We start from the raw sequence: 15,956 nt of genomic DNA, 5'->3' as shown, positions 1-15,956 counted from the left end.
ATTTGCAACAATATATGTTAATGAGTTTCATATTTAACGGTGTATAATAGGTTGCAAAAGGAGGTTTACACAGCTATGCCATAGATTAGAAGAACCATTGTTGGTTCCCCAATGGCCCTAAAAGTTTTTTTTTTTTTTTTTTTTTTGTGTGAATAATATTTTAATAATCTAGTAACCATCTGCACTAAAGAACCTTTTGTGCAATAGGAAAATTCTGTGGATGTTCAAGTTTTTTAAATGGAACCACAGATTCTTTAATTTTAAGAGTGTATAAAAAGCATCTGAAAGAAACACAACACCCCTTAACAGAAAAGTTCATTTCTGACACTGACTCAGAGCAGTCATTACCTTCAAGTCTGTGTCAGACCACCATGCAGTGTGGGTTGCTGCTCGCCTGGGAGAGCTCAGTCTTGTTTCCTCGAATTGTTTGGGTTGCATAATTAGCTGAATATAAATCAGTGAATAAAACCCAATCTGCAATTCTAACGATAGGCCATTAAGTACTAAACACATTCGCATTTTTTTCTGATTTTTTTTTTGAATAACGATATTAAAGAGAATTTTCTATTAGATGAAAATATGATCACAGATTAAATTTGTTAACTTTTCATTAATACAACTTTACAAATCACAGACCGAGTAGCAGTGTTTAAATCCTTGTTTTGGCACACATCACAAATGCAGCACAACTAGCCACTGGCTTCTTTGCTTCCTCTGACGACGTTTGATGAATTTCCTTTTAGTGATGTGCAGGGTTTGCAGCATTGAAAAGGCTTTAATGTATCATGTTTTTTTTTTTCTTCATTCTCGCTCTTTTTTTCCCCTTTTCTTTTTTTTTTTTTTACGTTGAGCACCCTTGCTGCAGCATCAATGGAGCAGTTCGCCCAATCTCAAGTCCTGCTCATCCTAATGGGTCCTGAGAATTAGGCTGAGAAGAGAAACAACCGTGCCAGACTCAGACAAGAGACTGAACGAGAGTGTGCGTTCACTCGAGGGATGATGCGCAGCAGGAGCTCAAAGGAGAGAAGGAGGGGGAGGAGGGAGGAGAGGGTGAAGAGGAGGAGGAGGGAGTCTCTATGGCCAACTCTGAATGTAGTTCTTTTTCAAGGTCAACCACATTGGAACGGTTATACAAAAAAAAAAAAAAAAAAAAAAAAAAAAAGACTACATACAACATGCACTTTCATTAGAAACTGAAAATTGCTTTAGAAAAGATGCTTTCTTCTAGATTTATGTTTTCAATAACAGCTGCCATTGCCTCGGTATCATAGGGGCCGAGCGGCGTGCCCGATTTGGGCAATTTTAACGTGCAGGCGTTTTGTGATAATGGAGCAAATTCTTTTATTGATTTTGCTGTATATCACAAGAGTTTCCCCTTATCATCACTCTATAGGTCTACTGTCAGCCCACGCAGCCTCCTAAAGATAATTTCACATATTGCACAGATTTGTCATTTTTTTCCCTGAAGACATCCACCAAGCACAAATTCATAGTTGTTCATTAACAAGACGGTCAATTCCCCAAACAATGTGCTTCACGTCACAATAAAAGGCAGGTTTTATGGCTTGTAGCAGTAAAGCGCTATTAAACAGATAAAGCACACCAAACAGGTATCTGGAGAATTTTAAAAAGGGCTGCCACCCGAATAAACTCACACACCCCAAACCCATAGCCATTCAGAGAGAGGGGTTATTGAGTGCATGCTGTAAAAAAAAAACTGTGTAACTGCTGCCCCCTTCAGGAAGACTTCGGAGAGACTTCAACAGAGTGTAGAAGATAGAAGAGAAAATGACGAGTCTTCCCTCAAGTAAGGTGTACTGCTGCCCCCATGTGTTAAGTTAAGTGTGCGGCTTTATGTAACCTCTTAAAATTGGCACATTTCACATAAGAGAAATACAGAGAAATTGAATTGTCTTTCTCTGCATTCCTTTTATGTGAAATAAACTAAATATATATTTCTTTATTATTAAATGCATGCAGTGCCTTGCAAAAGTATTCATACCCCTTCATTTTTTTTTTTTTCACAATTTATTATGTTGTTGCCTTTTGTTAAACCGATTTAAATTACTTTTTTCCCCACATTAATATACACCATAATGATAAAAAAAAAAAAAACATCTTTGCAAACTTAGCTGGCACAATTTAAATTTAGCTCAGGAACATACATTTTCCTTGTGGATGTTACTACACTTCGAGTGAAGTTAACCTTTGGCAAATTCAATTGAATGGGTATGATTTGGAATCACACACACGTCTTAAAATAAGGTCTAACAGCCGATAATGCAAATCAGAGTAAAAACCAAGCCCTCAGGTCAAATGAACTGCCTGTAGAGCTTAGAAACAGGTTTGCAATCAGTCACACATCTGGGGAAGGTTTCTGAAAAAAAATTCTGCTTCATTGAAAGTCACAGAAGCATGTAGTCTCTGATACCCTTAATGGAAGAAGTTTGAAACAACCAGGGCTCTTCCTAGAGCTGGTCTCCTGGCCAAACTGAGCAACTGATGGAGAAGGGCTTTGGTTTAGCATGGTGACCAAGAACCTTGTGGTCACTCTAGTTGACTCCATGATCATTCATGGAAATAAGAGAAATCTACAGAAGGACAAACATCACTCCAACACTCCACCAATCTGGGCTTTATGTCGGTCAGTTGGTGTGGCCAAACTCAATCCTCTCTTCAGTTAAGACACATGAAAACACACTTGGAATTTGCTAAAAAGCACCTAAAGGACCCCAAGACTGTAAAAAACTATATTCTCTGGTCTGATGAACCTCAATTATAAGTATTATGTTTGAAGGAATCCAGCTCTGCTCATCATCTGCAGAGTACCATCCCAAAATTGCTGGTAGCAGCAGGGACTGAGGGAATCAGAGTAGAAGAAAAGCTCAGTGCAACAAAATATTGAGATAGCCTTAATGTAAACCCAGTCCAGAGCATTCAGGATCTCAGACTGGGCAGAAGGTTAATCTTCCATAGGACAATGACCTTTAACACAGCAAGAGTGCCTTAGAGACAACTATGTGATCGTCCTTGAGTGGCCCAGCCAGAGCTTTATACATTTACTAAGTTGTGACGATTCTGTTTTTGCTTTGTCAATATGGTGAATGGAGTGGAGATTGATGTGGGGAAAAAAGTAATTTAAAGCGGTTTAATAAAAATGTAATAAAAAAAAAAAATGAAGGTGTATAAATACTTGTTAATACTTACACTGTAATACATATACAGATGAAAGATTATATTAAAATATTCTCTATTATTTTTAACTTTCTAATAATACAATTTGAAATGCAGCCCTTCTCACGTCATACATTGACAAATTGAGATAACAACAAAACTTTGTTCCGTGGTGAAGCAATAACAATTTTTCTCTTAATTGGAGTAAAACCCAAGAAGTAATTTTAGACTTCAGGAAGTATCCAGTGCCCACTCCTCCTCCTCATGTTGAATAAGGCCCAATATTTCCTGAAGAAACTCAAAACGGCCAGTTTGAGCATTACAAACTTGTGTGAAAAGAATCCAGACCAGCAACATCAATGATTCATTTTGTTTGGCAAATGGGCAAAAAGGATAAATGCCTTTTTTTCTTGCCGTCTGTAATCTAGTTTGTGTATACTCTGTGTATTGTGTATATACCGTTTTTCTATATTGCATGCTGAGCATATTGTATATTGTCTGTAAATGATATATTTTATTTGAGCAGCTGCCACGTTAGAAATGAACCCTTTTTTATTATTATTAAAGGGCAATATTTCCCATTTTTGAGCATTATGAGAGCATGCTTTTTTTTTAGCTTCATGAGAGCATTCATTTTTCCAATCTCATAAAAACATTGAGTTGTCTATTTAGGTCAAAAATGCAATCTATTAAATTGAATCAACATCATATAAAAACAATACAAACAAAACAATGGACTCTATACAGGTCTTTATTGACTACCATCAGAATTCAATTTGAATATAATTGCTTTTTCTGTTTTTTGAGTTTGGAGATTTTATTTCATGTTGAGTGTTTCACTATATGATCAGGAATATTATTTTTGTTGTTGTTATTAACATGTTCTGCACGATGGTTCCAGAAGTCACCGTATTTAATGTTCTCCTAAATGTAGAAGAGAAATGCCAATAATATTTTCCTGACGTTGACATATTTCTAAGATATAAGAATATTGTTAAACTAATTAAAAACAATTGCTTGTCATGATATTCCTCTCCCACGATGAGTGTGTTTGCCAGCTCTGCATATTCATTTAGAAAAGCCAAAGTTGGCCATAGTGAAAATAATAGGGGTGATTTGTCTTTTCTGTCTGGATAATTTATGTTGAATTAATTATTAATTGATGAACATGACGTTTTGCAGTATTTTGCGTATAGGCCTGTATGATGGATTTCAGATAGTCTACACTGTTAAAGCTTTTTGATGAAATCTCTGATGAGTTAAATAACAGCTCAAACCAGCATTAGTTGGTTTGCTGATGGTTCCAGCTCTAAACTGGTCTTCTGGGAGGTTTAGGGCACTTTTCAGTTGGTCACACCTACCAGTTAACCAGTTGGAACCAGCTTCGACAGACTGTAAGACTGTTTTTTATATTTTGATATTAATTTGGTATTTCTAAGTATGCTAAATAATGTTCCATTTTAGAAACATGTGACGAGGTTCATTTAACAGTATTTCTCAAGTATGTCGTATTCGCACTATTTCGTTAAGCTTCGGCAACGCTTCGTCTATATCCGTCACCACTCGACTCTTTCCGCCACGCTGTTCGGCAGCTCTCGCTCAGTGCAGTGGGGTTGATGATCGGATTTTCGTCTCGTTCTCTGTGTTGTTGTTCTCGGTGACGCGACGGAGGTGTAGCCTGACGCGGTCTCTTACGTGTCGGCCTGAATAAAAGTGGAGCTCCGAGGGCTCGAGAGTGACGGAGGGAGTCTGTATCGGTAAGAGGAGACAAGTGTCCGGAGGGAAAGGGCTCGTCTCGAGTAGCATAAAAATTTGGTTTGGGTTCGGCCCGTTGGAAACAAAGAGATCATGGCGGCTGTAGTTGTTGCATGCAGAGAGGGAGGGGAGGCAAACGGGAGAGCAACACAAACCCAGGGTGGGAAATCTTAATGTATGGCTGAAAATTTAAAATGAAAGGAAATATGGATATATAACATCTCTGGTGTTCTCAAACCATCTGTGCAGATCATATATGTGGGTTTTCCCCTTTTCCTGTTGGCTTCTTTCACACGCTGGCAGCGGCTGGCTAGACAAAATGTGTGCTTCTGGGTGGATTCAGGGTATAATATCATTCAGAAATAATTTAATCTTCTCTGATGTCCTTTGATACACTCTGCGATTTATTGGACACACTGATCCTGTAGGACTGGGTTATTAATGTTTCATTATATACGATTCTGTTCTGCCTGTGATTGCGCACCCTCAAGCACATTTACCTTCTTTACATTGCACATAATAAATTCATTATTGTATTACATATTTGGATATTAAATTGCACCAACTTAATCAAATGCAAGATGTAAAAAAGTATTTTATAAAAAAGTTTAAGGCATTGATCATGATCTGTTCCACAGTGGCAAAAAAAAAGAAAAAAAGAAAAAAGAAAGCAAATAATTATTTTGTAATATCTATATGCTGTCGTTTGGATGCATGCTTATGGCTTTAGATGTAAAGATCTATAAATGCACAACAGCTACTTTTCCTAGAATAATCCGTCTGGCAGAAAATAGAATTTAAAAAGTAGAGGGAGAACTATGCATGACCAATCACGCCACAGATGAGATCACATTACTGTCAGTTCAGGCTCTCTGCCATGCTGGAGCTTGTTCTCTCTCCCTTTCTCATATTTTTGTTTCAAAGTGCTCGGTCGACCTTTTTGTGTCACACACAACTAAAAACAGCCACTAAGGTTAATAAAACATTGTTATAATTTCTAATGTATTTATTTTAGACATTTTATCATTATATATTAATTTAATATTTGATCACAAATCATTATTATATGATATTTTAATTATCATACTAACATTATGGTACAAACATTTAGTATGGTTTAAGGTTTAATTTTATATATATATATATATATATATATATTATATATATATTTTTTTTTTTTATAAAGCAGATGAGTATAATTTCGCCATTCTAGGTTACTGTCTGTTGTTTTGACCAATAGGAAGTGTTCAGGAAACCCATTTAACTATTTTTGCAAATCATTTTTTCTTTTAGTAATTAAAAATGGCTTTTTTTTTTTTTTTTTCTTATTATGCTGAAAGAAGCTGGTCACAGGTTCATTCATGAAAACCTATAGCCTTGCTATCTGTATGTGGGGTAAATTAATCCAACTATTAGAGGCCTAGAGGTCAGACACTCCAAAGTCTACAAATGCTGATCAGTCAAGAGAAGTCAGGACTGCAATCACAGCATATTGTGATGCACTTTCAAAAAAAAAAAAAAAAAAAAAAGCGCTATATGATGACACCTTTATTGCAGTACTTATTTTTTATCACTGGGCAGTGCACTTGTAATTTTACACTCTAATATAAGATGTTATTGTAGACCAGTGCAGAAATAAAGCTTTTCAGAGCACCTTGGGGTTACACACTGGACTTTATTTAATGAGAACCTACAAAGATTTTAAATTCACAGTGGGATTTTAATTCATTTCTGCTGTGCACTGTAATGCATTGCATCTCTTAATGGGACGTATGAAGGTGTATGTTTCGAGAGAGACCTGCCTGTATTCTGTGCTAAAGCAACAAAGGTTAGATTTCACAGAACCCTGAGCGTAAACATGTTCAGCAACGATTTAGCAGTTTGTTCCTGCATCTTACATTTAGCAACTTTAAATGAAGACAAGTCATATTTGATGCAGTTTCCCTGAACAAGAAGCATTTGTCAATGGACATGCAATGTTGCAGTCTCAGTTTTTAGACCAAATGGCCATGTAATGTATTTATTCATTACTGTGCTCATCTTGAGTGCAGGAAATTCGTGCCCTTTTTTCCTACGTAATGTCAAATAATTCAATTAAACCAATTAAAAAAAAGTTGCAGCACAGGAAAAACTTAACCATACTTAACTAATCTGTGGCTATATATGTATATTTTAAAATTAGCAACCTTTTCCAAAAAACCCTCGAGCTTAATTTTGATTTGCTTGTCTTATAAAACTGCACAAAACATTTTAGTGGATATTAAACTTTGTTTAGGTTGGGTTTTCATATCTTAATCATGTTACAATAATCCCAGCTAAACTAGTACTACAGTACCAAGTAGCATTACAATACCACTGGCTTGGATGCAATGAATGTGATGGTACCAAGATGCTGTGAAGCACTTTCATTAAACTTAATGTACATTCATTTATAGAAGTCACAGTGACAAGGAAAAAAGGAACTCGGTCTAATCTTACATTACTTGTCATGTTTTGATGATACTTGTCAAAGTTCCTGCCTAATATAGTGACTTTTCTGTGTCTGTCTGATCAGATTTCTGCAGTAGCAGAGAGTGAAGACTTACCAGAGTCAGTGGACGGTGTGAAGATTTTGTCTGGGTTTCCCTCTTAGATGTATGTACACTTCATCTGTAGTGTTGATTAAGAGGAATTAGCTTGCGTAACATGTGTTGATCATTTATTTACCGTATTTTTCTGACTATAAGTCGCACCTGAATATAAGCCGCATTAGTCCAAAAATACGTCATGATGAGGAAAAAAAACATAAGTCGCACTGGACTAGAAGTCGCATTTATTTAGAACCAAGAACCAAGAGAAAACATTACCATCTAACAGCCGCGAGAGGGCGCTCTATGCTGCTCAGTGTAGACTACAGGAGCACTGAGGAGCATAGAGCGCCCTCTCGCGGCTGTAGACGGTTAGTTCATTTCTCTTGGTTCATGTCAAATTAATTTTGATAAGTCGCACCTGACTATAAGTCGCAGGTCCAGCCAAACTATGAAAAAAAAGTGTGACTTATAGTCCGGAAAATACGGTAATTCAAAATCACCAGTTTCTTATTTTTGTATGGATTATTGCGGAATTTATTATAATTATTATTTTCTTCATCAATATTATCTTTATTGTTTTAAATATATACTCATCATTATTTGTTAAATCGTGCGCACAATTTAGCAAATTGAGGGAACGAATTAGTAAATAGTGCGCACAATTAATAAATCAAGTGAACTAAATAGTAAATCGAGGGAACTCGGTAGTAATCGTGTGCACGTTTTAGTACATTGAGGGAAGGAATTAGTAAATTGTGCACACAATTTAGCCTTATATTTTTTTCTGCGTGTCATGTGTGGGGCTCAGTAAGTGATGCCTTTGATGACTTTCATAAAAACTATAATGTGGTTTTTGACATGCTGTGTATTCTTTGGTTTTATTCTATCAATATACAATATATAAATGGAAAACTAAATTACATTTTTCAGTGGGATGACATGATATCGGCATGTATGATGATTAAAACATGAAATATATCTAGTTGTATAGATATAGTATATCTAGATCGTTTTTGTCTACTTCAAAATATGGGCTAGATAGTTTCTTTGTACACGTGTCAAAAATGTAAACTCAGTATGTTGCAATTTCCATCCTGTTTCTTAGCAGCTAACTCAATGACCATGGAGTCGGGAGCCGATGCCCAGCAGGGTGCAGACACTGCAGTCTCTGAAACTGAGAACCAACAGATCACACAGGCCCAGATCGCCACTCTTGCACAGGTGGGAACACAATCGATTGTTTACTGTACAGTACATCAAATTAATTCAGGCCTTAATGTTTTATTTTGAAACATGAAGAGCTTAAACTTTCAATCAAGAGTCTGACATTAGTGGCAGGATGACTGTGTTTGAATGTATGTGTGATATTGGATAGGTAACAATGGCTGCCGGACACGGTAGTGCCTCAGCGCCCACAGTCACCCTGGTGCAGCTGCCCAATGGTCAGACAGTGCAGGTACACGGAGTGATTCAGGCTGCTCAACCTTCAGTCATTCAGTCCCCACAGGTGCAGACGGTCCAGGTAAGAGAAATGAACACTTCCAACTAGGGGTGCTCCGATCACGATCGGCCGATCGTTAATGCGCATCTCGTCAGTAAAGCCGGTTATTTAATCAGCGGTTAATTCCATCAGGTGCGTGATTTCACATAGAGCAGCTGTTACTACACAGAGCCGTTGTTAACTGAGAAGATGGGCCAATAAACGCTGAAAATTAACGTGATTTGCGCATCTTCTCTATTAACAACGGCTCTGTGTAGTAACAGCTGCTCTATGAGAAATCAGGCACCTGATGGAATTAACTGCTGATTAGAAAACCGGCTTTACTGAGGAGATACGCATAACGATCGGCCGATCGTGATCGGAGCACCCCTACTTCCAACATCTCTACATGTTTATGACTGATTGTCAGGTGACAAGATCCATTTCAACCTTGATGTATTCCGATCACCTCACGTGATTCTCTTAATCAGAATCAGAAAGAGCTTTATTGCCAAGTGTGCTTACACACACACACACAAAGACTTTTTCTTGGTGAGGGAAGCTTCCAATGCACAGACAGGTTGACAAGTGACAAGACACAGATAGCAAAGATTGAAAATAAGTGAGTAGAAATAAATATGTAAAAACATTAGACAGGAGACAGTAACCATTATATTGTATGTACTGTGCTCTAGACGAATTATGCGAGGGAATGTGGGTAGATGTAAGATATATTAAGTCACTAACATACGTATGATAAATAGAAGTATGGATAGTTGGGAATTGCTCATTTTATTGCACAGTGGGGATAACATTTAACATGCTGGAAGAAACTTTTCCTATGTCTTACTGTTTTGGTGCTCAGTGCTCTCTAGCGCCAGCCAGACAGAAACAGTTGAAAGTGAGTTGTGAAGGGCCCAGAATGATTTTACCAGCAAAGATTTTAACATGCAATTATGTGATATGTGTCCCATATAGGCAGGCAGGTCTAAAAATGTAAGAATTGTCTGTTGATCAGATTTCCACAGTAGCGGAGAGTGAGGACTCACAGGAGTCAGTGGACAGTGTGACGGACTCCCGAAAACGAAGAGAGATTCTTTCTAGACGCCCCTCATATAGGTATGTAAATGTTCTTCAGTGGTTATTGTAAGGAGATTTTCAAGTCAACAGCTTTGTGTGATTTATAGGAAAATCCTGAATGACCTATCATCAGACGCTCCGGGAGTTCCAAGGATTGAAGAGGAGAAATCTGAGGAGGACACTGCGCCTGCCATCACTACAGTTACTGTGCCAACCCCGATATATCAGACCAGCAGCGGCCAGTACAGTGAGTACATGATTGAGATATTTTGAGATTCAATCTGCACCTCACACTTTATAATCCTCAGCATGTCAGGAGCACCATAAGACCACAACTCCCAACATATTTGGATCTTAAACATAGTTCCATGTGCAAAGCTTCTCACCTAATCAATGACAACCTCTTGATTGCCGTTTCTTCCTCCAGTCGCCATTACACAGGGTGGAGCCATTCAGCTTGCGAATAATGGTACAGACGGAGTGCAGGGACTGCAGACTCTCACCATGACCAATGCAGCAGCAGCCCAGCCGGGGACCACCATCCTGCAGTACGCCCAGACCAGTGACGGTCAACAAATACTGGTGCCAAGCAATCAAGTGGTGGTACAAGGTGAGCTGGACTATATTCCCAGAGTTCTTTTTTTTAAATACTTTCCTGCAGTTTCAGTAATAAATATAAATGGAAGTTACAGCAAAGCACAACAATTGATGTACAGTATTTGCCAGTTTTAAAAGGGAATCTTGGTGGTTTCAAACGGCAATTAAATTACCACACAACCTTCGTTTTTGTCAAAAGAATATACAAGTCATTTGGCCAGGGAATTTTTACACGGATGGTGGGAGAAAAACACAGATGTTCTGGAATCAGATGGCAATAAAATCACAAATTAACCCCTGTAAATGTTGAAAATAGTGTCCCAATGAGAAACAATTAATTGTTCGAAAGTTTAAGGATACTAATGTTGCTTAAGTAAATAGTATCAATTTTGATATCGTTTTAACAGTTTGCCTTAGTATCTGGGCTATTGAAAGTTGAATGTATCCATCTGTATTCTCTGCTTTAATTCAAAACCTTTCATTCATTGTTTGTCGGTTGTGTTTTGTCCGCCCTTAAGCTGCTTCTGGGGATGTTCAGACCTATCAAATTCGTACTGCCCAAACCAGCACTATTGCTCCAGGTGTGGTGATGGCATCCTCTCCGGCTCTGCCAAGTCAGGGAGTTCCTGAAGAGGCCACGCGCAAGAGGGAGGTCCGCCTCATGAAGAACAGGTAAAAACCAAATCAACTTTTTGGTAAAAGCAAACAACGTAAAGTCAGCCAGTTAATACTCACATATGTGCATTACCGATTGGGGTTGTTAAGATTTTTGAATGAAGTGTCTTTTGCCAACCGAAGGTTTCATTTATAAAAAAAAAAAAAAGAAAACACACACACGGCAATTTTGCCTTTCATTAGGATAGGACAGTATTTTAGACAGGTAGCAAAGTGGAAGAGGGGGGGATGGGGCAGGATCGGGAAAGGTCCACAAGCCGGGACTTGAACTCTGAACGCCAGACACGCAACAGCACTATATGGCAGCGCGCTGGCCACGAGGCTATCGGCACCAACAATTATAAGACTTTTTAAAATGTCATTTATTCCTGTGATGGGATAGCTGAATTTTCAACAGCCGTTACTCCAGTCTTCAGTGATCCATTCAGAAATCATTCTAATTTGCTGATTAAGAAGCATTTCCTACTATTATCAATGTTGAAAACTGTTGTGCTGGTTAATATGTTTTGTAGAAACAGCGAGTACAGATTAGTTCACTTCCAGAATAAAAATTATGATAATTTATTCAACCCCATCTCATTTGAGAGGTTCATGTATTTCTGTCTTCAGTCGCAAAGAAATTAAGGTTTTTGAGGAAAACATTCCAAATTCATTCTCCTAATAATGGACCTCAGTGAGGGCTGAAGGTCCAAACTGTAGTTTCAGTGCAGCTTCAAACGGCTCTACACGATCCCAGCAGAAGTGTCTTATCTAGTGAAACAATCAAGAATTTCCTAAATAAAATTAACATTTTATACCACAAATGCTCATCTTGGACTAGCTTGACCTCACTCATTACATAATCATGTTGCAAGGTTATGCGTGATGTAGGCGGAAACACCGCCTCAGTGTTTACAAAGCGAACGTGAGCTTCAGATGATTTTGAAGTTGGAGGAGAAAGTGAGATGGAGTTTTTCGCCCTGCATTTCTGAACCGGAGGGCACAGATTAAGAGCTAACCGCACTTGACCCATCCAACAGGATTACGTAATAAGTTAAGATGCTCATGTGCAAGCAAAGCTAAAGCAAGACAAGCATTTGTGGTTAAAAAAAAAAAAAGTATAGAAATGTTTTTTTTTTTGGGGGGGGGGGGGGGGTCAGAAAATGACAGATGGTTTGGCTAGATATGACCCTAAGACCCTTATTCCTTTGCTGGGATCATGTAGAGCCATTTGAAGCTGCATTAAAAATACAATTTGGACTTTCAGCCCATTGGTTCCCACCGAAGTTCATTATATGTAGAGAAAAATCCTGGAATGTTTTGCTCAAAAACCTTAATTTCTTTGTGACTAATGACAGAAAGAAATGACCATCTTGGATAACATTGGGGTGAGAAAATATCAGGAAATGTTTATTCTGGAAGTGAACTAATCCTTTAAAAGCAGTTCAGATTTCTGACCAATTTAAATACTCAAGAGCTGTTTGACAGATGTATGGTGAGACGATGTAAATCTAGCCAGTCTCATGTTAACAAGAAAAAAATAAATAAATAATTAAATAAATAAATAATAATAATCTCATTGCTAAAATACTGAATCTGGAGCTTGTAGTAATTGCAGCCTAAAATATGTTGATAATATTCATTAAAAAAAAATAAAAATAAACGAAACATGATGATGATAACTGAAGGATACATGTAATTGTGTGCTGTCAATTAGTTGGTTAATTATATATATATAAACATTTATCTTTAAACAAAAGGCATGTGCAGTATAATATTCATCTTTAAATTAAGATTTGCTGTACCAGATAATCGTGAAGTTTCACTGGTATTTGACTACTTTTGGACAGCGCTATTTTGGACCCAAAAGATTCTTGAAAACATCTGTTCTGCTCAAGTAGATCTCAAATCTCTTTCCCCCTCCAGAGAGGCTGCTCGCGAGTGCCGTCGAAAGAAAAAGGAATATGTCAAGTGTCTGGAGAACCGTGTGGCCGTTTTGGAGAACCAGAACAAAACTCTCATCGAGGAACTCAAAGCACTCAAAGACCTGTACTGTCACAAATCAGAGTGACGTACCACCCGTTCTCCCTTCGTTCTAGCAGACTTACGTGTACAGAGACTAAAGGGCAAGTCAGCCAGACACGGAAGCATGTTTTCTAAATGTTTTCTTATTTTAAATTGCTACAGACTGCCTGTATGAACACACAAGCACATGAGGGAACTGAACAGAAGTCCCCGGTCAACACCAATCTCCTCTAGAAATATTGGATCATGCATTTAAAAGACAAAAACAAGCAACAAAAAAAAAAAAAAATGCTGAGAACTTTATGGTGGATGTAAACACAAAAGTACTTTCTCAGGCATCTTTACTCCTGGACTCAAACGGAAACTCAGAAGAGGGATTTGTGGGAAAACGTTTACCTTTTTTCTGTGTTGGTGTATAATATGTCCCTAACTTTTTAAAAAAAGATACAAATAATGTACAATAATAATAAGTAGACGGAGATTAATAGCATGGTAGGCATCGAGAAAGATTTGGTCTTGGAGTTGGCATCATTCCCTCTTGAGATTCTAAAGGTTTAACGTGTCTGACTGTTACTTTTATTTGCGTTTAGTGCTCTTGTGTTTTAAGTTGACATTTACACCTTTAAATATGAACAAACTATATAAAATTATGAATATTGATTTACAGAATCTATGCCATTTATAAACCGATATATTGTGTATCATATTCAGAACAAGATTATAGTCCATGAATATTTCGATTTTGACATTTTGCTCATTTAGGATGGCAATTTTTTTTACCTAAATCATTTCAATTTCATAAAATACTGCCATTGCAGTAGGAACAGTTGCACATACACAATATAAAAGGTTATTTTATTGCAGACATTTGGTCACTTATACACCAAAATCCACATTACAATGTCAGGAATTTGGTATATTTTCCAGGTTGAAACGTTTCTTCCCATTTATGTTGATCATATTCAGCAGATCACTTGTGTGTTATGCTTCTAGATCATAGAGCTATGATTGGATGACATACGGTCCAATACATTCTGTCGCTGGCATTATAAACTAAAAGCATGTTTTATAAATATTACATTAGCTTTGATATCGTTATATGGTCAGTTTTTCATTTCAACACTAACAACTGGGACGCAGTGTCTTTGTATTTGATCATGTGATAACATAAGTAAAGAGTACATGTTATCTGTTATTGCATATGCATTTTTGGCAGCTATTTCAAATATATATTAAGATTTCTCTTGATTGCATTTTTCCTTTGTCCACATGGAGTTGCTTTCAAGAAACAACTGGACAGCTGGAAACTTATTACAGTTTGCCTTCGACAACACAAGTTGTATTTTGTTTACAAAGTTGCTTCTGTTGAAAGTTGATGAATAATTATAAAAAAACAAAAAAACAAAAAACAAAAGTCAGTTAAATTGATTGCATCGAGGACAGAAAGTTTTAAATGAGATGTTAACAGACTATGAATTAAAAATGCCCATCAACAAATCCAGTCTGTACGGAAATGTACCCGTGTCATCTGTTAGCAAGTGCATCATCTGCTGCGACTCCTAAACTTCAAACCGACAGCCTGACGTGTCATTCATGCATTCAGGCGTGACAAATTGGGGAAGCAATCTCTCCACAGCAGGCGCTTGTGGTCCAGATCTGCAGTTTAACTGCTTATGCAACCTGATTTCCCTCACAAAACCAATTATGTTCTGACACAAGACTCTGAATTGGTACATCGGAGGACAGACTGACCTCAGCTTTCAGAGAAATGCAAATTCTGTCTGTTTTCAGTGATTGAATCTTTATTCGTTTTCTGAACCGGTAGTAACTTTTTTTCCACTTGTATGTACCCCATATGCAATAAGATTGACCTACTATCATGCTGGCCAAAGTGAACTCTGAAATATGCTACTATGTGTGTTTGTCTCCATGCATACAAAAAAAAGAAGAAAAAAACAATCAGTCTGAAGCAATGTTTGATCTCATTCATTTTGGACAAACACATCATGCACTTTTTGTATGATAGCTTTAACTTTTTGGACATGATGTACAGCACTGGTAGGATTTTATAGTGTTTAGAAGTGTATTATATATACACTCTGTGACTTGGCTTACATTTTTAGATGCTTTGCACTCAATTACTGTTACAATACAATTGTGTATACTTGTTGTTCCCCCCACCTCTCTTTTGTACACAAATGTAAATCTTTAATAAAATACTAATACTGCACAATGGGTGTTGTGGGTAGAGATGCAGTGCAATGCACAACTTGATGTGCATGTAAAACATGATTTTTCAAAGCTGTAAACAAAAGGTTATTGGACTGTTTTACAAGAAAATACCATTTCAGTCTTTCTATTTTAAAATTGAATGTTTTACTTGTCATTCCCTGAAATTTTTAGTAATTTACAGTTTCTGAATGGAAAAAAAATAATATTGTCTGTGTAATTTATATATAAAAAAATATTAGTCTGAAGAATTATATTAACTCACATTTTTCTGTTTATATTTAGCAAAATTAGATTTACATTTTATAATAATGTCATTCCTGAATTGGAGTGGCAAACGAGGCAGTTTTTTTATATTTTCCTTTTTTGTAAAATATGCTTGGTATTTAAGG

General features: G+C 37.1%; 1 protein-coding gene across 4 annotated transcripts; it reads left to right on the top strand.

Annotated features, from left to right (window-relative positions):
- Window positions 1-4,764: 4,764 nt before the first annotated feature.
- Window positions 4,765-15,568, top strand: LOC128019847 (cyclic AMP-responsive element-binding protein 1). Of its 4 annotated transcripts, none has more exons than XM_052606133.1 (9): window positions 4,774-4,931; window positions 7,484-7,563; window positions 8,608-8,720; window positions 8,875-9,021; window positions 9,998-10,098; window positions 10,167-10,306; window positions 10,487-10,669; window positions 11,175-11,328; window positions 13,237-15,568. In XM_052606133.1, exons 3-9 carry the CDS (start codon window positions 8,616-8,618, stop codon window positions 13,379-13,381), a joined length of 975 nt encoding a protein of 324 aa, XP_052462093.1. In that variant the 5' UTR covers window positions 4,774-4,931; window positions 7,484-7,563; window positions 8,608-8,615; the 3' UTR covers window positions 13,382-15,568. The 4 variants fall into 4 exon arrangements, with proteins under 4 accessions (XP_052462089.1, XP_052462092.1, XP_052462093.1 ...); XM_052606131.1 differs by having other exon boundaries at window positions 8,605-8,720; XM_052606129.1 differs by lacking the exon at window positions 7,484-7,563 and having other exon boundaries at window positions 4,765-4,931; window positions 8,605-8,720.
- Window positions 15,569-15,956: the final 388 nt, after the last annotated feature.

Source organism: Carassius gibelio, chromosome A9 (assembly GCF_023724105.1).
Source record: "Carassius gibelio isolate Cgi1373 ecotype wild population from Czech Republic chromosome A9, carGib1.2-hapl.c, whole genome shotgun sequence".
Lineage (NCBI taxonomy): Eukaryota > Metazoa > Chordata > Actinopteri > Cypriniformes > Cyprinidae > Carassius > Carassius gibelio.
The sequence above is the reverse complement of the archived record's forward strand: the minus strand, read 5'-3'. Positions and strand labels throughout refer to the sequence as shown.

Excerpts from the sequence above, each read along its gene's own strand:
- LOC128019847 (XM_052606129.1), top strand. The coding sequence starts at position 8,616 with ATGACCATGGAGTCGGGAGCCGATGCCCAGCAGGGTGCAGACACTGCA. Across the intron at positions 8,721-8,874 it reads AGATCGCCACTCTTGCACAG|GTAACAATGGCTGCCGGACA; the intron begins GTGGGAACACAA and ends GATATTGGATAG. Across the intron at positions 11,329-13,236 it reads GTCCGCCTCATGAAGAACAG|AGAGGCTGCTCGCGAGTGCC; the intron begins GTAAAAACCAAA and ends TTCCCCCTCCAG.